At 57.9% G+C, this 25,808-nt stretch overlaps 1 protein-coding gene across 10 annotated transcripts in view; it reads left to right on the top strand.

The window, feature by feature from the left end:
• Positions 1 to 23,433, top strand: part of COLEC11 (collectin subfamily member 11) — a 32,877-nt gene extending 9,444 nt beyond the window's left edge. For 2 of the 10 annotated variants that reach the window (XM_019453066.2, XM_019453061.2), the window contains exons 3-7: positions 6,058 to 6,129; positions 18,139 to 18,210; positions 21,303 to 21,356; positions 22,461 to 22,556; positions 22,710 to 23,433. In XM_019453066.2, the coding sequence (XP_019308611.2) occupies positions 6,058 to 6,129; positions 18,139 to 18,210; positions 21,303 to 21,356; positions 22,461 to 22,556; positions 22,710 to 23,119 (704 nt within the window). In that variant the 3' untranslated portion in view covers positions 23,120 to 23,433. Of the gene's footprint in view, positions 1 to 4,521; positions 4,699 to 6,057; positions 6,130 to 8,824; positions 8,934 to 18,138; positions 18,211 to 21,302; positions 21,357 to 22,460; positions 22,557 to 22,709 lie in introns of those variants that run through there. The other 8 variants (XM_053891195.1, XM_053891194.1, XM_053891193.1 and 5 more) reach the window with 8 other exon arrangements.
• Positions 23,434 to 25,808: the final 2,375 nt, after the last annotated feature.

Below are 25,808 nucleotides of genomic sequence, written 5' to 3'. Positions count from 1 at the left end.
GCACCCCGGGCCCCAAAGCCTGGTCTCTGCCGGATGGGACTTTTGCGGGAATGCCTGCGGCTCTCCCCGCGGAGATCGTTGGAGGACGTAGACTCACATTTAGGGGCTGTGGACCCGTGACGAGAATGGCTGCCACCAAAGTCAGAGCCAGGTGCCTCCTGAGACCTGTGGGAGGCGAGGCGGTAGGCCCCAGCTCGGCGTGGACCAGGCAGGAGTCCCCGGGGAGCAGGACAGGGTGGGGCTCCTTGCAGGACCCGGATGCCGTGCTCCCAAGGGCCTGTCCTCTAGCGGGTAACAAGACACGTTTCCAGGTCGTGTGGAGCCGTGCGGGATGTTTCGGGGCCGCGGAGCGTGTCTTCCAGACGTGCTGGTCAAGCGCAGCCCTGCCCCAGAGTGACCGGCCTGGCCACCCCAAAGGGACAATTCCATAGAGAACGCCTTCTCACACTCAGCGAAGTCCTTACGACCTGGACGTCCCGCTTTTATGTCCAGCCTCATTGAGGTATAACTGGCAGGTTGTATGTGTTCAAGGGGACGACTGAACACACGGAAACCTCGTGAGGTGACGTCACAGCCACATTCGTTGGCCCGCCGACACCTCCCACCGTCCCCCTGCTGTGTGTGGGGGTGGGTGGGTGGGGCGAGGCCTGGGGGTCTCGTGGTGACCCAGGACCAAGGGGGCGACACGGCCGTGAGCTGGCCGACCCGATGCAGAGAGCCCTTACTCGGCGTCCGGATTTTACCGTTCTGCTGTTTAGCTTGGGCAGCAGGGGGAGGGGAGACGAGAGAAATCTGTGCCAAAAAAGACCAAATGATTCGGGGCTCCTAAGCAACGCAAGCTCAGGATGCGGCAGACTTTTGTCCCCTGCAACAGGAGCCCCTCCCTCTGCCGTCTGCAGCGGCCGGCCCGCTCGGTCAGCCCCCCTGCGCGCGGCCTCACGGGGCCGGGTGCTCAGCCGTCCTGGCCGCTGGACGCAGCCCCTGGTCCGACCTGGCAGAGAGTTCGTGACGCCGCCCCCACACGACGCCCCTGGCGGCAGAGAGCGCGGAACGAGCGCAGACGCGCGGGGGCTCGTCCCGACGACTCTCGGTGGGCTCGGGGGCGTGGTGGCTTCAACGCCCGCCTGTGAGTGGCCCCGGTGACGGGCGACCCGGCCTGCTGCCCTCTCTGGGACGGCCACGCTCGGCCTGCACGGCCACGAGAGCCAGCTTGGTGCGCGGGTGTCCGGGCGTCCGTCAGCGGAGGTGAGAATACGGGCGCGATACAGGCCCCGCTCTGAACACGAAACGCGCACGTAAACGATCTCTTCTTTCGTTCTCCACACGTCCCTGAGACCCCACGGGCCAGGCCCGGAGGGAGGGCCGCTACGGGGACACGAACACAGGCCTCCCCTGTCCGTTGCCGGATCCAGACTGGGCTTCAGAACCTTTCCCGACCCGACTCCTGCCGGCCCTTCTGCACCGACTGGTGTTGGCACTTGGGATGAAATGTATCTGCTATTCAGACCTAACAATAGCATGTTCGCTGTGCATTTGGAGAGAGAGACGACTCGTTTAAAAAAAGGTTTTTTTTAAATGTGTATTTATTTTTGAGACAGACAGAGAGAGAGAGAGGGCATGAACAGGGGAGGGCAGAGAGAGAGGGAGACACAGAATCTGAAGCAGGCTCCAGGCTCTGAGCTGTCAGCACAAAGCCTGACGTGGGGCTCAAACTCACCGACTGTGAGATCATGACCTGAGCCGAAGTTGGACGCTCAACCAACCGAGCCCCCCAGGCGCCCCAGAACTCGTGTAAGTTTTGAGGGGAGAGGTTCCCAGCCACCCCACCTCCTGAGACCAGCAGACAGCAGGCCCTTCGGACCCTGCCGACCGTGACCAGTGCCGCGAAAGCAGCTTTGTTCTTGAGAAGCACATCAAGGGCTCGGCTCCAAGGAGGAGGCCAAGGTCACCAGGAGGCAGTCCCACTGCCGACGGTTTCTGTGGCCCCCGGCGCTGCCGCTCCCAAGTTTGGGCGAGAACGGCGAGGGGCGGGACGCGGCTTCTCATAGCAACACCCACGCGGCTGGTGTTTTCCAGGACGCAGCGCGTCCCGTCCCCGGAGCTGGAGAGTCCACGCGGCACAGGTGGCGGGGGGGTCTCGGACTCTGGGCTCTGGACGGAGCCACAGGGACCACAGAGGAGTTCAGGGCACCTGCCACCAGTAGGGGCCGCAACACGTTGGCTAATACGGTCGGTTGTCAAGGAAGCAGAATCGTGGGGAGAACGAAGTTTGAGGGACTTTCTAAGTATCTGAGAGCGGCCAAGAAAACCCATGTTATTAGGAAGACTCATGTTTAATGATGCGTATTAGTCACCTTTCCTGCTTTAGGAAGAGGGGTTTGTGGGACACGAGGGGCCGTTCGGGGCTGTGAGGGTGTGTCGGTGCCTCAGATACTTGCTGCGCACGCCGGTCCGATCAGGTTAGACGCAGGCGCGTGAAGCCGCTGGAGAGCAGGCCGCAGTTGTGCCATCAAGGAGTTTCAGGCCAAGGACGTGGCGCGTGACAGCAGATTGCTGCTGGTGCACGTGCGGCGATGGACGCTCGCCCCCGCGGGGACCCTTGCAGTAGCACACTCGCTGTTCTCCGCCGACACGGCCGGTGGACCCTGTAACGGCCCTGGTGGCTTCATGTGGCCCTCAAGCCTGAGGTCTGAGCGCTGGCTTCTCCCCGCCCTCGTGGGCTCCTGTGGACCAGTCTCTCCCGGTCTCCTGGCCCCTCACCTGTGCAGGCGCTGCCCCCCACCCCCCGTCTCAGGCACCCTTTTCCCTGTTCCTTGCCTGGCAACAGCCCGTCTCGGTTAGAAGTCCCTTCATCAGAGGGGCCTTTTCCGATCGCTCAACTGAATCATGGCTTTTTCAGGTTGAAATCGTTGCCTCATTTTATCTCACTTTATCTTGCATCCCGCGTTGCAAATGACGATTCTCATGTCAACCTGACTCTCATTCACGCGCAGGAAGCCTTTACAAACTCCTGCTCCTCTTGGGTAGCCGCTGCAACTTCCTCTTCATTTCAATGTTCCGTGCGTCACTCCGACACGTCCAGGTTGTTTCTGCTCGTCTCTCCTGCGTGGTTCTCCGTGGGCGCTTGCCACGTGCTCTTTTACACCTTCCCCTGGTGCCGGGAGGTCCCAGCTGTTAAATCTGCACACTCTCACGGCTCCAACGTCTGTTCCCCCTTTTCTGGAATTCCTTTAAGGTGGATGGTGGAACTGGTGGGGCTTTTCTTCACTCTCAACTTGATAGCTTTATTTTTTTTTTATTTTTATTTTTTAAGTCCAAACAAAGCTTTCCAGTTCTTTATCTCTTCGTGTTGCATTGTGAAAAAAAAAAAACTTCTTCAGCCTCATTTCTTGTTTCAGGAGCTAGCTTGTATCATGGGCCGTTCTGCTTCTCAGCCTTTCTGTAGTGCGATTCCGTTCAAAAATTAATTTCGTGTACAAGATCTAGTTGGTTCTTTTTCAGTGCTTTTTCATTTTGCTCATAGATAGTTATTCTCTCATCTTTTTTTATTTTTAAAACCGTTTATTTATTTATTTTGAGAGATAGACAGAGTGTGCGTGGGGGAGAGGCAGAGAGAGAGGGAGACACAGAATCAGAAGCAGGATCCAGGCTCTGAGCTACAGGGGTTCGAACTCATGAACTGCAAGATCATGACCTGAGCCGAAGTCGGACGCTCCACCGACTGAGCCCCCCAGGTGCCCCATGTCTTATCTTGATGAAGATGTTCAGTGTGTGATTTGAGAGCAGGCTCTGACTGCCCCAAGAGTTCTGTTCCTCTGCTGTTTCTCTTTCCTGACGTTGGTGTCCCCAGATGTCTGCACGTTCTTGGTGGCGAGTTCATCCTGTTAGTTGGTATTTCCCACTGGTCTCTCAATGTGTCTCCAAGAATTGCTGTTGTAATAATTCCCTCTCTGAAGAAAGACAAACTACTCAGAGATTTAAGGGCCACACATGTGGGCTAGGCTTATGTCAGCACACCCTTCCCCGGGGGGCTGGCCAGAGCCTTCCTGGCTGTGGCACAGAGGTGACGGTGACATGCCAGCTCTGTCTTCTAGTTTCTGTTGGCACTCACTTTGCTTTTCTCTTTGTTTACTTAAATTTTAAAAATATTTTGGCTTATTTATTTATTTTGAGAGAGAGAGAGAGAGCACAAGCAAGCAGGGGAGGGGCAGAGAGAGAAGGAGAGAGAGAATCCCAGCAGGCTCTGCAGTCAGCGCAGAGCCCAACGTGGGGCTCGAACCCACGAACCGTGAGATCATGACCTGAGCCCAAATCAAGAGTCCGACGCTTAACCGACTGGGCCACCCAGGTGCCCTCTCTTCGTTCACTTAAATTTAAATGGAATGTCCCCTCCTTCCAGCCAGATGATCAGTTTTGGGAATCCCGCTGGGGAATCTGTAACCCAGTTAAGCCTCTCCCCACGTGTGAGTGCCTAGGAGAGTCGCAGAGGACCAGAGTGACGCAGACGCTGGCGGGCACGGCGCACACCCGGGCAGGTGCCCCGGCCGCAGGCGGCACCCATGTGCTCTCATAGGAGGAACACCGCCCCGATTAGGCGGACGAGCCATATAAAAATGGCTGGGATGTGGCACGAGGTCCCAGCCTCCGGAGAGAAGAGGCGGCTGGTGAGGGAACTGGGGGTGCAAACTGGAGAGGCAGGTGAGAGGGTGGCCGTCAACGCGGGGGCCACAGACCCACTGAGGACGACGGCTTTAGAAACGGGACGTTATTTGTAACCACATTCAGCTTGTTGTTGGTTTTGGGAAGGGAAATAACATCATCGGATCTGTGTTTTAGGTGTGCGTTGGGGGGGTGGGGGAGGACTGGGGGGACCTTGATGTCCCCCCAATATTGGGACCCTGTCCTCTGCTCCAGCCACGCCTGCACCACTCCTTCCGGGTGCCTCCGCGTCCTGTGCCCGTCTGTCCTGCATGGGCAGCCTGAGGGCAGTCACCAGGGCCAGTCCGACGGGGACAGAGCACGGACAGGACAGGGAGTGGGCCAGTTAGACCTCACAGACCCGGGCGGGGGTTGCACTTAGCTGATGAGGGACACAGAAAAGCCGAGGTGACAGCTGGGCCCGGGCTTGCAGTCTGGGAGCATCAGTGTGGCCACCGGAACTAGGAAAGTTGTAGGACAGACTCATCCCTGGGGAAAAACCATCAGGTCCATTTGTGGCCAGTGTGGTGTCTCAGGAGACTTAACAGCCCATCTCCCTGTTTCAGTTCTGAATGAAATCAGCAACGGATAAAAGAACAGCGGGTGACTGCCACCAAAACGTGCCCGGACCCATGATAAAGGCGGGGGCACGTAGTGTGGGCGGAGAGCAGGACACATCTGGGGACGCGCAGAGTGACTGAGAGCAGGACCCACCTTGATAACGAACTGAATCAGGCGGATGTGCCCACCTGGTCACAGGTGCCCGGCCCCCAAGCAGGAGCACGTGCTGTGGGGGTGGAGGTGGCGGGGTGGGGGTGGGGGGCTCGTGCTGAAGGGACCAGGCGGTGCTGACGTGGGCACCTGATTATTCTTCCCGGGTGCATCAGCCAGACGCAGGGTGCGTGGCCAGAAGGACACCTGGCCATGGAGGATCTGAGAGACCCCTGGGCCCCTCGAGTGGCCGTGGGGGCGGAGGGGCAGCCGGGCAGTCAGAGAGGGTCTCAGGGAGGGCTGTGCACCAGAGGGCGGGCGAGCTGGCCCGGAGGCATGACTGGAGAGAGGGACACACAACATCCCCGGAGGGAAGGCGGGGGGGTGGAGGCAGAGCCCACACAGATTTGGGGCGGGGCAACTTGAGATGTCGTGATGGGGGCTGGGAGGAGGGGTGAAGGCCTGCGGGGGTGGGAGATGGTGGGAATGAGAGATGAAATCTCCTGGGGGCTGGGGTGGGGGAGAGGAGGCCACGGGGCCTGGCTGGTCGCTCAGATACGGTGACAAGCGTCTGCTGTCAGTCCTCCCCATGTCACACTGCAGCGTGAGCCCAGAACGAGGTCCTAAATGCGGTGACTTCTTCCACAGGGGATGCCGGACAGAAGGGGGACAAAGGTGCACCCGGACGGCCCGGGAGAGTCGGCCCCACGGGAGAGAAAGGTACCCGCTCCTTCCCCCCTCCCTCCCCCAGGTCTGGCCCTTCTCGGCCCCTCAGAGATCTGCCCCCTCAGAGATCTGCCCGAGAGGGCACAGCTGGTGCTCTGGCTCCCGCAGGAGCCACGGGGTGGGGGGTGGGGGGTGGGGGGGCGGGGATTCGAAAGGAATTTGACACCTTGGAGTGAACCAGGGTGCAGCGTGCCCCTTCCCACATAATAGGGTGGTTACGTGCATGGAAACTCAGTCCTGGCCTAGCCCCTCACCAGCGTCCTCTGCAAAATGGGGATCATTTGTGAACATTACATATATAAGTGCAATTGTGAGACTGTGCAACGGTTATGGAGAAGTGCACGCAGTGACGGAGGTGTGCCAAAAGTTATGGAGGATTTCAAGCAGTTTTGTGGAGGCGTGCGGGCAGGTAAGCAGGCGTGCGAGCAGTGACGGAGGCGTGCGAGCAGTGATGGGAACATTTAACCAGATAAGAAGGTGTGTGAGCAGATAAGGAGGCGTGCGAGCAGTGATGGGGGTGTGCAAAGGACCAAGTGGACAGACTTGGCTGGTGTGTGTGGGGCTACACAGTGGCTCCCCCACCTTGGCCAAAAGACCCTAATTGCTGACTCTGCTTCTTTCTTAGTACAGCAGTGTCATTGTCCCTATCCCCCGGGGGCCGTGCTGAGTCCTACAGGAAATAGATCGTACCCATGAAGTCGCTGCCCAGTAGATGGGGTAGAGGCGCGTGCCAGCGTATACCCACTGTGCTCTGGGAATTACGCTGCCGTCCGTCCAGCTGGTCCCCCAGTCGATCCCGTAACACTGGAGAGCTAGGTGGTTTCCAGTTTTCAAAAAGTTATTACAACAACGCAGATAAAGACCATTGAGCATATACAGTAAAACCTTGGATCGCGAGTAACTTGTTCTGTGAGTGTTCCACAAGACGAGCAAGCATTTCCAATAAATTTTAACTTGATAAACGAGCGATGTCTTGCAATACGGGCCGTACGTGACACTGGACGTCACGTGATCACATCCGAGCCAATGGTTCTTGAAACTCGCTTTGATATACGAGTGCTTTGGATTACAAGCATGATTCTCGGGCAAATTATGCTCACAAACCAAGGCTTTACTGTGTGTTCAAGCATATGCACTACTTTTTCACTTTTTTGAGGTATGATTTCTGGACATGCTCCTTTTGATGCACGAGTCATGAGTCGGACAGCTGCACACACCTGGGAAGCCCCTGGTCACGTTCAAGACTCAGTATTTTGGTCACGATGCCTCCATCATCCCTGATGATTTTTATTTCTTGTTTTCTCCTTCACTCCTAACAAATTAGTTTAAAAAATAAATGAACTATTCTCATAGTTCAAAGTTCAAAGCCTACTCCTTCTCAAAGTTCAAAGAAACTCCATGCTCCCTGGCACCCTCCCCCCCACTGGGTTGATTTCTCTTTTCAGAGATAGTCCGCGAATCGAATCGGCAAGCACGTGTACGCTCTATTCCTCCCTCCTTTTGTGCAGACGGTTACACTGTACACGTATTGATCTGCATTTCCCTCTTTCACTTAACAATATGTCCCCGAGATCATTCTATGTGGGCACGGACGTGTTTCCCGCCTCCTCCCCCGTGGTGACGTGGGATTCCGCGCGTGGACTCATCCTGCTTCAACTGGGCTCCATTCATGGAGGGGGGTTTGCTGCAGAGAATGATCCAGTATGTGTCCTTTTTAAGCGTGTATGAGTACAGCTTGAAGGTGAATTTCTAACAGCGTGACCGCCAGGTCAGCGTGCTCAAGCACTTGACATTTTGGTCGATCTTGCCCTCCCAAAGGATGGAGGCAATGCACTCTCTCACGGTCAACACAAAGAACCGTCGCCCGATGCCCTCGCGGACGTGGGAAGGCTGCCAGTCTGACCGTAGGAAAATGCCGCCTTAGGAGGCTTCACTTTGCTTCTCTTATTATGAATGAAGCTGAGTCACTTTTCGTGTATTTAAAAGCCATTTGTATTTCTTTTCTTTTGGTTCTTCTATTGTGTCTTTTTCAGCCTTTAAAAAAATGCTTTTGGGTTCTTTTTCTTCTTGATACGTAAGATACTTTTCCTACCTCTGAATATCTCCTTAGAATACGTTTCCTGAGAATACTTCAAAAAGGCTATCTGTGCGTACCTCCTTATGCACTCTTCCCCTGTTTTCTGGAGCACTCCATCCGTGTGCCGTGTGCCGAGCGAACGCAGGAGTGAGGGAGGCAGGAGCCCCTCTCCTGGGGCCCCTGCAGCAAGCCGGCCCAGCTGACCGGGAGGAGAGCCGACCCCGGGGGGCCGGCGGGGCGGGCTCCGTGGTCAGCTTGTGCTTCGCAAAGTGCTTGGGTTGTGATAACAGTATCTCAGAACTACAGCGCTTGCTGTTTTCAGTTTATTACCGTACTTCTCCGGAAAGTGGAAAGTGCTGTACATGTACCTCTTGTTTTATTACGGAACTAATTATGGAATTTACACAGTGGTAAGAGGATGTTTCTCCACTTCTTTGTGGGGACGATTCTATATTGTGCAGCCGGGAAGTGGGCTAGCTCCCCAATCCTAGATGCTCGCAAATTCATCTCACGATCCCGTTTCGCTGATGTGTCTTCCAAGTCACCGTGTTTGAGCTCAACAGGCAAGTGGCAGTGAAGTCCTGCCTTGGTTAAGTGACTGCCTTGTTTCAGCTCTCTCCAACGCACAGCAGTAACAGGTGCTCTGATAGAAGGTTTATGCATACCGGAAGTGAGAAAGTCAGCCATACTGAAATCACCCAGAGACTGCTACTTATTTTCAGTATGTTTCCTTTTCTCGTGCCTTTTTTTGCTTTGTTGTGATTACGTTGTTCACATAAATTTGCATGCTGTTTCTTTTCTTTATCTTGAGAGAGAGAGTGAGTGGGACAGGGACAGAGAGAGAGAGAGAGAGAGAGCTACAGAGGAGCTGACAGAGAGGGAGAGAGAGAATCCAAGCAGGCTCCATACTGTCAGCACAGAGCTCGACGCGAGGCTCGAAACCACAAACCGCGAGATCATGACCTGAGCTGAAGTCAGATGCTTAACCGACTGAGCCACCCAGGCGCCCCTTCCTCGTTCCTTCCGTATTTTTGGCAAAGACCACGAGCTGATTTTTGATGTTGGCGCATTTTATAAAGGTGGCTGGACCTACAGCAGGTGTCCCTGGGGTGAGGGTTTGTAGTCTCTGGCCTCCTACAGATACCCTGCGTGCTGACGGTGCGCTCACGGTCTGCGCTGGACGTGGAGAGAGCTGTGGGCGACCTCGGAAGTGCCAGGCCCGGCTCCCCTGTAGCAAAGCTCCCAGGAAGGATGAGCTCAGCTCCCGGGGCCTCCACAGACCCCCTCCGCCCGGCCTCTGTGCAGCACGGGGTGGCAGCTGCTCAGGGCCTGAGGGTCCTCCCACCCTCTTTCCCACCCTCCCCTCCTGTCCGGGAGGGTTTTGGTGGCTCACAGCCACCGCTCGGCCACACTCTTCCTGGTGTCCGGTCTCCAACACCTCTAGCTTCCAGCAGAAGGCTCTTCTCTCCCGCGGAGATGCACGCGGACAGCAGCGAGCATTGCAGGAACCGGGGGTCCAGGACGTGTCTGCTCTTAGCAGTCTGGGCACCACCTGGGCGTGGGCAAAGGGACCACCGCCTTTTTTCACTTCTCGGAATCATTTTTTTCCATATAAATATTACTGGACTCCTTGAGAAGTATCAAAAGTTTATTGGTTTTTAAATCTCTATCACATTTTACTGGTGACCGATGCTGCCGTTCTGAGCTTTCACCCGGTTGCCCTGACGCCGGCTTCCTGCCCACAGCACCGCCCTGCAGCTTCCTCAGCTGTGATCTGGCTGTGCCAGGTGGGGCGCCATCCGGGCCTCAGGGGTGGGGTCCTCCGCCCTTCTCGGGGTGCTCCCGCTTGCACACGGCATCGTCCACCTGCCTCACGGTGGCTGCTGAGGGTCCCCAGAGCCTCTCTCCAGCACCTGGTCCAACCGCTGCCAGGAGGTTCACGTGCAGAGTCTTGCCCTCAACTTTCCAATCCACTTTCTCATCTGAGGCTCCACAGCCTTGGGTCTTGTTGAGTGCTGACGACACCCTGAGCCTCCTGTCCTTCTGGCTCAGTGTCTGGGCGAGTCCCTCCCCTCCTCTCTGTTCACCACTGCAGGGTGGGTCCCTTCCCCGACGAGTCATTTTCCACAAGTGCGCCAGAGCAGGGCTTCCTCCCTTTGGGGAAGCCCCGGGACTGGATGGATCTGTGGTCCCAACGCTGCCTTTGGGGCTCAGCCCCTCCTTCACATCTCGGGCAGATCTCTAGGAGCCGCTGATGGGGGCCTGCTGCTCCCCACAGTGGAGAGAGTGCCCCTCACCCTCGGGGCTGCTGCTGGAAGTGTGGGAGGGACCCTTAGATCGCCCTTTGCCTCCACGGCTAATCCGCTAATCTCTCTCCCTCCCCTTCTCCCCATTCTGTTTTGTTTCATGGCATGTTTAAAATACAACATATTACGTTTCAGCTAAGGTAGAAAATTTTGGACACCACAAAATACGTATGGATAACATGAGATTGTTACATAAAAATTTTTTTTATTTTAGAGAGAGTGCACGCATCTGCAGAGAAAAGGGGGGCAGAGAGAGAGGGGGTCAGAGGATGCCAAGCAGGCTCCGTGCTGTCAGAGCAGAGCCCGACGCGGGGCTCGAACCCACGAACTGGGAGCTCGTAACCTGAGCCAAAGTCAAGAGTGGGACGCTCAACCGACTGGATCACCCAGGAGCCCCCGGATGAGGTTATCTGGATGAAATTCACGCAGTGAGGTCCTCTGCATTCGGTCAGGTGACCCGCCAAGACGGCTCCAAAGTTCTCACATCAGTGCCAGAAGGATGACACAGCCACTTAGGTCAGCGACTCTCAAACTTCCTCTCTTTGTGAAGCAGCGTGAGTGTCCACAGCACGAGCACCTGCAGGCAGAGGGGGTCCTGCGGGCTCCGGGACGTCGTGGGCCCACCTGGCCCCCCGCCCCCCCCCAGGCTGCCGCCTACTCTTAGGGCTTTGCAGGTCCCGAAGACAATGGGACTCGGACTCCATCTGGCAAAACACGTGCGCTGCTTACGCTTGCAAACTGTCTCTGGCATCGAGGCCTGAGGGGCATTTCTCCTGGGGTCCTTCGGAAGTGGCCCCGCGGGTGACTGGCCTTTAATGGCAAGTCCGCACCGTGCGTGGTGGGCGTGACCCACCCGCTTTGATCTTGGTCTCACGCGAGACCCGGCGCTTGGAAAGACCTCGATCAACTGAAAAATAGTTTGAAATTCAGCCTCTTCAAACATCTTTGAAATCCGCGGTGACCCTGTCTGCCGCGCCGAGGGCCCCAGGGGTGCAGACGTGGGTCTGTGGGTCTGTGGCCAAGGATCGGGCCACGCAGAGCTGGGTTCTTCTCACTGGCTCTGCTCCGCTGCTGCTTCTCAAACCGTGGTGCACAAGGGAACCGGCCGGGCCCTCGTTACAGCGCAGCTTCCGTTCCGGAGGCGGCTGAGACGCGGGCACCCGTCGGCAGGCGCCCAGGCGGTGCTGTTCCCGCGTGGAACAGCGTTCCAGCGTCTGCGCTGCAGGTCGGTCGTGAACATCTGCTCGCCCTCACCTGGGTGCCCTTCTCATCTCGGATCCCGTAAAGTGCAACCGCGTCCCGTGGGGCCTCTGGCGGATATGCTGTGTGCTGGGGCGGGGGGAGGGGCTCGGGTGGGCACACGGAGCGGCCCCCCTGCCAGGGGGACTCAAACAGGAGAAAGTGCCCGCCAGCCGATGGATGCCTTTTCTGAAATAACAGAGTCCGGCAGAAGGGGCTTCAGAAACCTCCTGCTGTCCTTTGTCCTTTACTGAAATAAGCGTAATTTGCACATTTCTAGCCTGCACAGCGAGGTGGAAACCGTACAGGGCTGGCTCTGCTGACACGGCCTGCTAAGTGTGTCATCCACGTTTTCAAGCGCCCTGCTAGGAGGACAAGATTAGGGGGGCCCCCGGGCCGCTCCCCTTGGAAGCCAGGGCCCTCCTGGCGCGCCAAGGTGGAGGGTGACCCTGTGTCGGTGACAGGCTTTCTGGGCTCTGCAACGTGCACATTACCCTTCGTTAAAAATCGCTGAGGAAGTGAATTCCGAGTGCCCTCTCTCCCCCGTCTCCACTTCAAAGGACTGTGTGAGATCTTCATTAAAATTAATCAGAATCACGTGCCTGCTGTGCTCTGCTCCCGCTCCTTCGTTCCTCCCGTGTGTCTAGAGGACAGACACGCTCTTGTACGCTTCTCATTAGTGGGACGGGACGAGGGAGGGACATCACGTCAGCTCCCGGCTCCCTGGGGAGCCTCCACCAGCTCTTCAAACTTACGGGGACGGGATCTAAGTGCGTCTGGTGCATTTCCAATCACCTCCTACATCCGAGGCAGGGAAATTTGTTTGCTCTTTGCAAAAAGCTTCTTGTCGTTTGGAGGGCAAGAAAACCTTCCCGGAAGCAGGCAAAAAGGCCAAGAGCTCTCGTTCTCATCGGTGCTCCCGTGAGAGCCTCCGGGCTTATTACCACACTATTTCTCTGCCCAAGAAACGTCTGCGAGTCAAAACAAGTCAGCTACACAAACCGCCCGGGATCGCTATGGAGAATGTGCTGACCATCTCGGGGGAGTTTAATGGTTCTTACCTTTGTGTCTCCAACACACCCAAGAGACAGAACGTTCCTACTGGGAACGGTAGCCACCCCAGGGATAGGTCAGTGCACAGGGGCTGTGGCAGGGGGTGAGTGTGTGGGGGGGCCTCCTGGGTGCCCTGTTGGTCTGGGTTCAAGCCCAGCCGGTGCTTACCAGCTTCACAACCTCGAGAGGTGTGCGGATAAAAGATACATTTGTGTTCGTGCACACACTTGTGCACACACACGGGTGTATGGGGTGTGCATATGCTTCTACGTGTGTACGTATGTTGGAATAGGCGCGTGCATGTTGGCACGTATGTGTGTGCACACAAGGACACGCATTTACACATGCATTTATGTTGGCACGTATGGGTGTGTGCTTGCATGAGTGTGTCGTATGTATATATGTGCACACGCGTGTGCACACATACTTGCACACTTGTGTATATGCACGTGTGTGCGTATGTTTGTGTGTGCATCGCCCAGCACCGGCAAAGGATGGCTCTGCTCATTCTGCTCAGTGAAAGCAGGTCTGCAGCGGGTGGGAGCCGTGCATGGAGGTGTGGAGTCTCTGACCTGCACCCAGGCCTCGAGGTCCCCAGGGCCGGCCCTTCCCCACACCGGCCCTCCTGTAAGGTTGTTGCGGTGTGTGGCACGACCGGGTTTTGCCACGTCTCAGGGCCTGTGGAGGGGGGCCCGGTGGAAGAGGACATTGTTGAGGGCAAAAGGGACAGTCTGGCGATAGGTAAAGCGGGGCCAACTGGCAGCTGTCCCGGGTCCCCATGGCCAGGTGTCCTCAGCCTCGGCCGAGGCAGCCCGGGGCGGGGGGTGGTGTTTGTCTTCCCATAAGTCCGTAGCATACTTTCAGCCCCGCTCGTGGCAGTGTAGCCTTCCGGGTGTGACTGGCTCCACGGGGAGCCTCTCTGGTGCTGGAAGACCGGCCCCTGCTCCTCAGCTGAGGTGTGGGCTGGAGAAGGAGACCTCAGTCTGAACGGAACGTACGTTACCATGTGCTCAGCGACCCAGGGTCCCCTTTACAGAGAGGACCGTAACTTGTCCCAGCTTGCATGGGCAAAGGACTGCGATCGGGGTATCTCATGTGCTGGGTCCGTGCTCCAGGCCACTGAACAACAGGCCTGCCCAGCTCGCTGTGTGACTCGAGGTGGGTGGCTTTGCCTCTCTGAATCCCAGTTTCGCTGGGGGCAGAGAAAGCGTACTGGACTGTTAGCGCTGCCGCGACAAATACCACGGGCCCGGCGGCGTAAACAACAGCTGTTTATTCTCTCTCGGCTCCGGAGGCTGATGTCTGAGACCCGGGTGCCAGCGTGCCGAGGGCCCCATGACCACCTCTGTCACCCTGCTCCGTGAGCTGTGTGATGTCCCTCCTGGCACCCATTTTCCCCGGAGCCCCCAAGGCACGGTCCCACACTTCTCCAAGGGCAGGGGCCGGGGGGCACGTGACAGCAGCGACCTTGAATCAGCGTTAACGTTGGCCGTGCCATTCGAGCTGGGCCAAGAGCCAAATGCTCTCCAGTTACTCCCGGGTTTTAAGTTACTCAGAAGGCAGGATGTGTGCGGGACCCTCAGGGCGCATTTTCCGCTGATGAAATCAATCAGTAATTAATCTGTTCTGTGGAGGTGGGGAAAACACTTAGCAGCCACGCACCTGCAGGCAGGCACTCTCCTCTGGCTCTCCCCACCCCTTCCCTGTTCGGGAGGGAGGCGAGCCGTCTGGATGGGGGCAGAGGGCCAGGTGTTGTTTTCAGTTTCTCTGTGCGGGGCAGGGGGGGCGGGGGTAGGGCTCAGGGAGAATCCCCTCCCACATTTCCGGGTGGGATCTTCCCAGCGGCCAGCAGGCTCTTCAGTCACGTGATGAGGCCGCCCTCACGTCCAGTCTGTGCTCTACTGTGGCTCCCAGTCTCCTCTGTCGTGTCTGGGCTTTTGGACAGGAAGGCGCACTCCATCATCCTCCTGGATCTGGCGGCCCTGCCCCTGTGTCGGGGGATTCAGCGGGGGCCCAGCCGTTTAGCGCAGGTGCAAGCCTCCCGGTCTCTCTGGGCCTCTGCCTTCCCATCTGGAGACAGGGTTCGGTCGGGCGGTCTCCACCGAGACGTCCTGCTCTGGACGCTGCCTTCGTGGGAGCGCCGTTCGGAGCTTGTGTGGTATTTAGTGGGCCTGACCTTCCCCGTGAGGACGAGACACCGAATGTCCCAGCAGACTGCCGTCACGGCTGACCGCTGAGTGAAAAAAAGCAAAACGACCTCAGGTGTGGGGGACTCGCGACAGTTACAGAGGCACACATGCTGAGGTCATCCTGACACCTGTCCTGCGGCCCAGCCCAGCTTCTCCGGCACTCGAGATCCCTCCCGGGGCCCCAGGAAGGGGGCCCCGTGGAGAGTTGGGGGACAGCTAGGTTAGCCTTTCGAAGGGAGGCCTGGGGAATGAGGCCGGCAGGGGGAGCACAGGCCGTGCGCAGCACTAACACTGTCGCCTCCCAGGGAACGTTGATGTTTCCGCAGAACGCTCTTTGCAAGAGGCTGAGTGGACATGCCACAGTCACCAGGGATTAATTCCTCCCGGTGCTGGAGGCTGGACATCCAGATCTGGCTGCCTCTGGTGAGGACCTCGTCCCCGGCGGGGGACGGCGCTCTTTCCCCCACCTACGTCTCTCCTTCCTACCAGGGCCCCACCCTCGTGCCCTCATCTAAGCCCGGTCACCTCCCAAGGCCCACCTGCAGCCCCCGGTTAGGGGTTAGGGCTTCAGCAGCGGACACTGGGTGGGGTGGGGCGCACTTCAGTTCCCTGCGGAGGTGATGGTCGGCCGTGCTGGGACACTCTGCCTGGGGGGGAGGTGTCATCGCTAGATGAACAAAGACAGAACGGCCTGAGGCGGCCGTTCCAGCGAGAACGGAAACGTCAGGGGCGCGGCCTGGGGGAAGACGAATGTCGGGCGTGTTTCACCGCGGGCGGCGCTGTCTGGTGCGGGATCACCGGGCAGGCACGTGCGGGGCTGACTGCTGGCCTGAGACCTGTTCTTGGCCGTCTTCCTTTGCTGCCCTGGCGGCTCGTGGTTGGGGTTGATGAAGGCGAGCCTGTCCCGTGGACCCCGTCGGCAGGATGCGCCGGCCTGGTGACTGGAGTGTGGCCGGGCGACTCAGGGTCGTCTGGCTGAGGACGGGAGGCAGGGCTGGCGAGGATGGGGACAGAGCACCGCAGATAGCACTCAGCGGCACAGGGACCCCTGTGCCCCAGGCTGGCACAGTGGGGGCTGCCCCGCACTAGGGGGTGCCGTCTCCGCACCCGCCCTTCCTTGCTGCCCCACTGGGACCCCCCACCCCACCCACCCGGGGCCTCATGCTCTCGCCCAGTCCCACCTGTCTCACTGGGCTCTGACCCTGCGGGCGCCCCCTCCTGCAGTGGGGTCCCCGGGGCCTGTCCCCTCAGGGCGATGTCACCAGGCTGCCTGTTGCCAGTAACCGCGGATGCACCGGCCGGGGGCCCTCAAGGCACACTGAATCACGGCCAGCCTTGCCCCACACCCCAGCTGCGCGGTCCAGGGGACGGCACCCTTTCCCTGCCCTCCCCCACCTCCGCGTGCCCGGGGAGGGGGGTCCCCTGCTGCCGCCGTCACCCCTCACATGGGCCGTCCATGACGTTTGGTACTGCTGCTCCCACACCGTCCCGCCGGGGCCTCCTCCCCCGACCCTGTGTCTGCCCCCCTTCCAGCCCCTTTTCGGGCCAAGCACCAATGGCATCCTGTCACTCTCCTCCCTGACTCCCACCCCCCTCCATCCTTCCTCCACCCTGGTCCATGGGTTCAGGCCCCTCCCAGGGCTTACTCACACCCTCTCTGGTTATTACACCCGTTACAGGTGTCTGATCGCCCCCAGATCTTCCCCGCAGGTCTCAGTCCTGTCGCCCCGTGTCCCTGGCACCAGGCACAGCACGCAGTCTGCAGGACCTGTGGCCTGAGTCGCCTCTGTGGTGGCTGGGCCAGCCTGGCCTCGGTTTCTGTGGCATCCCCCGCCTCCCATGGGGTCTCAGATCTGCGGTCACAGCTCGGTCCTGGCCCTGCCGTACCCCGGGCACTTGACCCGGACAAGCCACTCAAGTCCTCTGCGTCTCCTCTGTGCCGTGAGTCACTCGTGTAAGAGAATGGGCGTGAGTGTGCTTCCTGTGTGAGCCTCAGCCAGCTCTGTGTGTGACGGGCGTGTTTCCGTTTGAGCTGCAGCTCATCTGAAGCCTCTCGTCTCTGTCCCGAACTTAGGGAATATCACAAAACTAAGAGCTCTTGGCTGGGAAGTCCTCAGGGTTAAGGAGAGGGTGGGCGTCAGGACAGCAGGACAAAGCCTCATCTGCGTCACACACGGTCCTTCCGACCACGTCTCTCCTGCCGAGCTGCTTATGCTGAGTTTCACGTAGTTTCAGATTATTAAATTAAAGCCGATCTTGTGTTTCTTCTACCGAATGTTCTGCGTGTTTGTTTGACGCTGGCCAGCTTGGCTTGCGGTCTGTGGCGATCACCAGCGGACAGGCAGGTATGGATGCTGACAGTTTCGGGACACTTTGTGGGAGAAAGTCTGAGTGTTGAGAAAATCCCCCCACTGACGTGATTGGTTCCGTGAGTGGGTGAGGAGGGCCATTCTTGGTCTTAGTGAGCTGGTCGGCAAGGACAGTCGCATGGGGACTGTTACAAGGACGTCACTGGGGTCATGGCGTGAGGACCAGTCACCGGGCCAGCCTACGGTGATGGGGAGTATGGAGGAGGGGAGGGGCAGCACAGGGCTGGTGACCCCCCAAGCTGCGGTGATGGGACTGCAGGTGGTGTGTAAGCCGGCCTCGCTGGAAGACTAGTGACCCTACGAGCATTCCCAGGATCCTCCTCGCCCTCCTCCTTCCCTTCCTTCTCCCCCACCAGCGGGCGGTGGAGGGTGACCCGTGTGCCCCTTTGCAGGAGTGTGGTCTGCTCAACTTGGTCTGGGGCCAGGCGCAGGAAGACGGGCTGGGACGGAGGACAGACAACCTTGTCCATGGACGTAACTGGAGGGGCCTCGACTGAGTTCAGGATTAGGGATGCACCGCGGGCCCCCTTCGTTCCATAGTGTGTGTGACTTTTAGGCGAGGTGTGTCTTCCTCTGGAAAACGTATCAACAGCGACCTGTGAAGAACCTTCCAGGGTCCGTCACATATGTGACCTTGAAGAGACTAAGAGGACAGACGTACATTTTCCGTCTCCTCTCGTGCATGTGTGCGTGTGCGTGTGCGATGTTGAACAGGAGGCATGCCGGGTTACCTACGCACCAACCAACTTTGATCTTGTTGTTTTCTACAGGAGACATGGGTGACAAAGGACAGAAGGGCAGTGTGGGTCGCCATGGAAAAATTGGTCCCATTGGTTCTAAAGGTATTTGCGACGCACTTCTTGCCCTATCCCTTCCCAGGCTCAGGGGATGGTTGCAGACTGGCCAGTCCCGCCTGGCGGCTGTGCTTCTGTGTGCTTTGTACGTGATGCTGTGGTCTCAGGGTTTGCACCGGGCAGTGGTGGTCAGACTCACCTGCTGGCTGTGCGCCCACCAGGGCGGGGCGAGGGCTCCTGTCCTGGAGGGCGCACAGGGCACCCAGGAGGGGGATCCGGGGCTGGTGTGCTTGGCAGGACGGTCACTACCACTTCCGTAACCAGTTTAACGAGACGCCAGAGCCCCGTTTGACTAATGGAAGGATGGTGTTCCGGAAACGCTGTCTGTCCACCTCCAGCTCTGGTGACTTTTTGAAACTGTGGGGTGTCTCTGAGTGCGAACGGGGCCCAGGACGGCAACAGCCAGTGAGGGCAGCCCTTTAGTGACGAGACGCCTGCACTTGCCTGGGTCCGCGTCGAGACCTCCTCTGACCGTACGGCCCTGCAGGGGCGGGCAGGTCAGGGAACTGGGGCCCAGGCAGGTCGGGATGTGGCCTCGAGCCACACAACCCCTCTGTCTCTCTCGCCGCCCACTCAGCAAACCCTCCCTGGGCCCCTGGTGTGCCCTGTGCTCTCAGTAAGCGAGGCCACGGGGGTGCCCCACCCCCCCCAAGGGTGCTAATGAGGAGGCCGAGGCTGGGGACGACCAGGGCTTGGCAACGTGAGGGTGCGGCGCAGGGGGCGGGTTCCGCGTGGCCTGCCCAACTCTGGTGCCGGGTTTCTTCTGCCTCAGTAACCTGCCTCGGGGGTTTGGGCTGCGAGTGGGTTCGGGTGGTTTGTTCTGATCGGTGGTCACGCACCTCCTCGGGCCTCAGCCCGTCCCCGGCAGGTTCTCGGCCAGGAGTGTGACGGGTGCTGCGGCCAGCTCAGCGGAGCTCAGGTGCTCCGGGGAGCCCCTGTTCGGGATGGCCCACTCCTTACGTAAGCAGCACATAGATAGATCCGCGTGGCACCGGGAGAGACGTGTGCTTTGCAAAGGCTTTGAAAAACCGCGGTAAAGCATCCCTCATATAAGATCTGCTACGTTAGCTATTTTCAGGCGTACAAGTCGGTGGCATGAAGTACCTTTGTTGTGCCACCTTCACCACCGTTTGCAAAATGTTCTCATGGCCCCGGAGAGAAACTCGGTCATCGTGAGGCAGCGTCCCCCGGTCCCCTCCCTCAGCCGTGCTCACCACTACTCTTAGGGCCCATGACTTTGTGCTCCAGGTTCTAGGTCATTCACGTGAATGGAACCCTATCAGATTTGTCATCTGTGTCTGACTTCTGTCACAGAGTGTAACGTGTTCTAGGCTCCTCTATGTTGTAGCTAGGTCAGCATTTCCTTCCTTTCTAAGGCTGAATCATGGCCACACCACATCTTACTTCTTCATACGTGTCTGTCGGCAGAGATTTGGGCTGTTTCCACCCGTTAGGTTCTGGTTAGGTGCTGCGCAGAGCGCCATGGATGTTGGCATATGAGTAGGGGTGTGTGTGCTTTTCACGTACAGCGTGTGCTCTGAATACATGTCTGTGTCTCACCGCGGGACAGCTTGCCAGCAAGCCCCTCATGCAGCTTAGTTCATGTGCTCGTCAGGCTGCCCTGTCTGTCATTCCTGAGCCCTGATGCTGGTGAGAGTCACAGGGGTCGTCTGGACGGACCTGGCGCGCTCCCCCCCCCCCCCCACCAGAATGTGCTGAGACTGCAGAGAGGGAGGGGACACTGGTCCTCCACTGCCCGCGCCAGCTGGATGTTTAGGCTCTCAGGGAGGAGAAAGCGCTGTAGGAGTGCTCACGTGCCTTTGTACATTCGTTGTGTATTTTATTGTTTTATATTTATTTTATCTATTTTATTTTTTTTAAGTCTTTTTTTTTTTTTTAAAGTTTATTCATTTTAGGGTAGCCAGGAAGCTTGGTGGCCATGGTGGTGTCCAACCCCTTTCCTTTTTATTTTTTATTTTATTTTATTTTTAAAAAAAAAATTTTTTTTTTCAACGTTTTTTATTTATTTTTTTGGGACAGAGAGAGACAGAGCATGAATGGGGGAGGGGCAGAGAGAGAGGGAGACACAGAATCGGAAACAGGCTCCAGGCTCCGAGCCATCAGCCCAGAGCCTGACGCGGGGCTCGAACTCACAGACTGCGAGATTGTGACCTGGCTGAAGTTGGACGCTTAACCGACTGCGCCACCCAGGCGCCCCTAACCCCTTTCCTTTTTTAAAAAAAAATTTTTTTTAACATTTATTTTTGAGAGAGCAAGACAGAGCACGAGTGGAGCAGGGGCAGAGAGAGAGAGGGGGGACACAGAATCCGAAGCAGGCTCCAGGCTCTGAGCTGTCAGCACAGAGCCCGACGCGGGGCTTGAACTCACACACTGTGAGATCATAACCTAAGCTGAAGTCGGACACCTAACCGACTGAGCCACCCAGGTGCTACCCCCCCCCACCCCCCGCCTTTCCTTTATAAGCTGCGGGGCAAGGTTGGGCAGGAGGGCTGCATGGCACATCCTGTCTCCAGGAGGCAGCGTGACAGGCCAGGTGGGGGCCCTGGTGCCCTTGGAGAGGGCTCAGGAAGGACTCTCTACTCCATTGGGGTGAGACTGTCCCCAGGTCCACCCCAGTGCCCACATGACACGTTCTCCCTGAGTTTCCCTGCCATCATGAGGGCACAGGTAGGAGTCAGGGTTAGTTGTTACTGACCCAGGGGGTTAAAGGTTCATGACATGAACCTACACATTGTTCTATGAGACATCTGGGGTTTTTGGAGTCGATTTAAAGAAGGATCGTCTGGCAGTCTCTAAAATCTAGTGATAGGCCTGTGTCCCATGTCACATCGAGAGAGCCTGAAGAATTAGAGATCTACAGAATACAACTCTCTGTATTCACAGCAAAAAGAGGGTCCAGGGGAAACTCCTAGGACGTTACACATGGAAGAAACAACACTGTTATCCAGGGGAAGATCCTAGGACATGACACACGGAACGTTGTTAACCCTGATAATTCTGAACTTGAGTGACGTGTCCCAGCTCCACTTGGTGATTTTGACTTTGCTTGCCTTTTTCAGGTGAAAAAGGAGATTCTGGTGACATAGGGCCCCCCGGCCCTAATGGAGAACCAGGTATGGCGCAGGGGGCCCAAGGGTTTGTAAAAAAATGTATTAAAACTTGCACTTTCTCCCAATCTCATTGAAAAATAATGACATACCTCCCTGGAGAAGGTGAAGACGTACAGCACGATGGTTTGATCCACAGATACCGCAAAGCGGCCACAATAGGTTCCACTAACATCCGTCTTCTCGCGTAGACACAATAAAAAGAAAAGACGGAAGAAAGCAGGACTTGCCAGGAGAGCTCTGGGGACCGGGTCTCTCGGCAGCCGTCCCGTGTGCTACAGAGCAGTGTTAACTTTGTGTATCGGATCCCTGGTGGGCATTTATCTTAGCCGGGGTGGGGGTGGGGCGTCTGCACCGTTTGACCCCCTGCCTCCAGCTCCCCTCCCCCACCACACATGTAAGTGAGGTTCTGCAGGATTTGTCTTCTCTGCCTGGCTCACCTCACGAGGCAAGACTGCCTTCAGGTCCATCCATGGACAAGGGAGGGGCAGGGAGAGAGGGAGAGACAGGGAATCCCAAGCAGGCGTGCTCCTGGGCCCTCATTTCCTCGGATGTTCTGGCTTCTCTGCTTCCGAACAGTCGCCGTCCCCAACCCCACAGTCTGAGTTGCTGCCACAAGGCCACCCTCCACCCACCTCCCCTGCACCTCCCCTCTTCCTTACCAGGAAAACAGAGCCCGATTTTAAAACAGGTGGGTCTCTGGGGCACCTGGGTGGCTCTGTCGGTTATGCCTCTGACTCTTGGTTCCGGCTCAGGTCATAGTCTCACTGTACGTGAGTGTGGGCTCCACACAGACAGCAGGGAGCCTGCTTGGGATTCTCTCTTTCTCTCTCTCTCTCTGTCGTCCTCCGCCCCTCCCCCACTTATGCGCTATCTTAATAAATAAACTTTAAGGTACAAATAAAATAAAACAGGTCGGGCTTGGTCCTGTCCTGCTGAAGTTCCCGCACCCCTCCCCTCGCCTTGGGGACGAAGCCCGCTATCTGGGTGTCCCGGGCTCCAAGGCCCCGCCTGCTCCTCTCCGAATGCACTTTGTATCTGGGCGGGGGGGGCTGCTACCCCGGGCACGGTGCCGTCCGGTCTCACTAACACAGGGGCCGGCGTCCGCAGGCATCCCGTGTGAGTGCAGCCAGCTGAGGAAGGCCATCGGGGAGACGGACAACCAGGTCAGCCAGCTGACTGCGGAGCTGAAATTCATAAAAAATGGTACGCGCAACCCCAGCCCAGGGGGGGCGGGGCGGAGGGAGTACGGAGGGACTCGGGCGGCCGTGTCCCCACGTCCGCGTGTGTGCGCGTGCGGCGGGTGTGCGCGTGCGGCGCCCCGAGTGTGCTTACAGAACGCGAGCGCTCACTTTCCAGCACTGCCCCCCCCCGCAGCTGTCGCCGGCGTGCGCGAGACCGACAGCAAGATCTACCTGCTGGTGAAGGAGGAGAAGCGCTACGTGGACGCGCAGCTGTCGTGCCAGGGCCGCGGGGGCACGCTGGGCATGCCCAAGGACGAGGCCGCCAACGGGCTGATGGCCGCCTACATCGCGCAGGCCGGCCTGGCCCGCGTCTTCATCGGCATCAACGACCTGGAGAGGGAGGGCACGTTCGTGTACTCGGACCGCTCGCCCATGCAGACCTTCAACAAGTGGCGCAGCGGCGAGCCCAACAACGCGTACGACGAGGAGGACTGCGTGGAGATGGTGGCCTCGGGCGGCTGGAACGACGTGGCCTGCCACGTCACCATGCACTTCCTGTGCGAGTTCGACAAGGAGCACGTGTGAGCGCGCCGCGCACGTGTCCCCAGCGGAGCAGTGCGCGCGCGCGCGTGGGCCCGGACGCACCTGCCGCCCGCTCGGGGCGGGGCGGGGCGGGGCGGGGCGGGGCCCCACTGGGGGGCGGGGCGACGGCGGCCTCTGAACCGCAGATGAGCGAGCGCCCGGGAGGAAAGAGGTTTCCGGGGGTTGTTTCTCAAGTGAGGTTTTATCACTTATATTGTAGCCAAGTCTCATTATGGAATCATTACTCAGAATTGCTCTTGCCTTTGTCCCAACTATAAAATAAAAGCTTAAACATGATAATCGTCAAGTACCAACAATGGTAGTGGGCTCTTGAATTACTGTCTTCCTTTGAATTTCTGTCTGGAAAAGAACCCACGTGACTCTAGCCAATAGTCCTGTAAATGGCAATAAAATCTATGTTCCTTTCCACTACTGTCCAAGCAGGGACAATTTTGCTTGCTGCAAACGCAGGTTTCGGGGAAAGGAAAAGTCCTCTAGACCTGACAGGTGAGCGCCTGGTGTTATTGTGTTGCCTTGGTTTCTCCAGGAGCTTCAGGTGTTACTGCCCAAACTTACCCCAAACCTAGTGTCTTGCGAAAACAAATATTAAGTGTCTCACGTTTCCCGTGGATGAGGACTTTTTTGGGGTTAGCCAGACCCTCGTGCCTATGGGCGGGATCCGGCTCATTGTCCCTTGGGCCCCTCTGCTGGGCAGCTCTCAACACAATGGCTGGCTGTGTCAGAGTCGCGAGGAAGGGCCAGAGCAGGACCGTGATGGTCCTTTGTGACCTGGTCTGGGAAGTGATGTGCCGTCCCACCACTACATTCTGTTCACAAGGAGTGAACCACCATGTCTAGTCCAGCTCAGGGAGGGGATTTCACAGGATGGGGAGGCAAGGTCCACTGGGAGCCATTCCAGAACTGTCTGCTATGATCACCTGTGCTGCTTCTCCGCTCTGTGCGTCAGAATCCCTAGTAAAAAGTAAACCTCTTCCTGTTTCAAGAATACAACACGTGAGCACATACAGAAGACCCAGCTGAGGTTGGGGGAGCAGTTCTCCAGGGGCCTCCAGTGTTCCTTGTGTCTTGTGAGTGAGGCCGGCCAGTGTTCTGGACCATGTTTTTGTTTTTTAAATTAAGTATTATTTTTTAATATTTATTTTTGAGACAGAGAGAGAGTATGAGCGGGGAAGGGGCAGAGAGAGGAAGACACAGAATCTGTAGCCGGCTCCAGGCTCTGAGCTGTCAGCACAGAGCCCAGTGCGGGGCTCTAGCTCATGACCTGAGCTGAAGTCAGATGCTTAGCCTGAGCCACCTAGGCACTCCAAGTTAATTAATTAATTCTTTAATGTTTATTTAGTTTTAAGAGAGAGAGGGAGAGAGAGAGCGTGAGCAAGTGGGGCAGGGGCAGAGAGAGAGAGAGAGAGAGAGAGAGAAGAGAGAAACAGAAGATCTGAAGTGTGCTCTGTGCTGACAGCAGAGAGCCTGACATGGGGCTTGAACCCATGAGCCTTGAGATCATGACCTGAGCCGACGTGGGATGCCCAACAGACTGAGCCCCCCAGGCGCCCCTGGACCATGTTTTTGAGGATGTTTGCCTAGAGCCTTCCAGAGCAATGGGCAGGCACGGTTATAAGCCAGCAGGACGGAGGTGATGTCCCCCTCCAGAGGGAGGGGTGGCAGCTTCCTGCCCACTCAAGAGGGCTTGGGTTCCCTAAATTCACAGGTCCTATCCTGGAACCACCTGCTGCACACAAAGGTGTTACCTGGGCCTCGTCACTTGCTCTGTGGGGACTGGAGCTTGGGACTCAGACCCATGCCAACACTGGCCGCTGCTTAACTGTAGGTCTGGGTGGGGGGGAGGCAAAGCAGCAGACCCCTGCTGGAGGCCCCCTGCCATCCACAGGGTCGGGAAGATGTGGGGCATCTCAGTGCGCAGACCCTGCCTTGTGCCGGGGGCAGATCCAGTCCTTGGGGTCCTGTGGCTGTGGCTGGGCAGGACCCTGCAGGGGCCCCAAGCCTTGAGGTGCACAGCCTCACGGCCATTGTCTCTGCCCCAAGACTGTTTTCCGTCCCTGCAAGGAGCCCCTGTTCTGTCAGCCCGACGGTGGGTGAGACGCGTGCACCTGCCTTCCTTCCATGGGCTCTTCTGGCCCCTGCGTAGTCCATGCTGAGCCCCGGCACCCCTCGGGGCCTCCGTTTCCTCACTTGGAGGTGAGGAGGGCGGGGGTCAACACCTCTGTGCTCTCACGTCGCCTCCAAGTCTCCCGAAGTTAGGGGGAGCTCAGCAGGTCCAGCCCTCCTGTCACCTCCCGCACTCAGCTGTGCTCAGACAGCCGGGGAAGGCACACCGGCCTTCGGCCTGCGTACCTGCTCCTGCGGGATTACGATCGGTGCAGAGCACGTCTGATAGGATGTCAACCCCCGGGCGTGAAGTCAGAACCACTGCCCCTAATTGAATGCCCCGACTTTTCAAGAAAGGGCCTCTTGTGCAGACTGCAGAGTCTGATTTGCAAAGTGTGGGGTGGGGCGGGGGGGCGGTGTGGTTGAGGACAGAGCCGGGATTGATGAGGTGCCGCACTGAGGCGTGACCGCGGAGCTGCGGCGCAGTCTCCTCGGGGCCCTGCGAGAGGCTGGGCGGAGACGGGGCGGGGGGGGAGCAGAGCGCGGCCCGGATCCGCGTGTCCACACT

The sequence above is a fragment of the Panthera pardus genome, unplaced genomic scaffold (genome assembly GCF_024362965.1).
Source record: "Panthera pardus isolate Hobbes unplaced genomic scaffold, ASM2436296v1 HiC_scaffold_26, whole genome shotgun sequence".
Taxonomy (NCBI): domain Eukaryota; kingdom Metazoa; phylum Chordata; class Mammalia; order Carnivora; family Felidae; genus Panthera; species Panthera pardus.
This window is presented reverse-complemented; position numbering and strand designations above follow the sequence as displayed.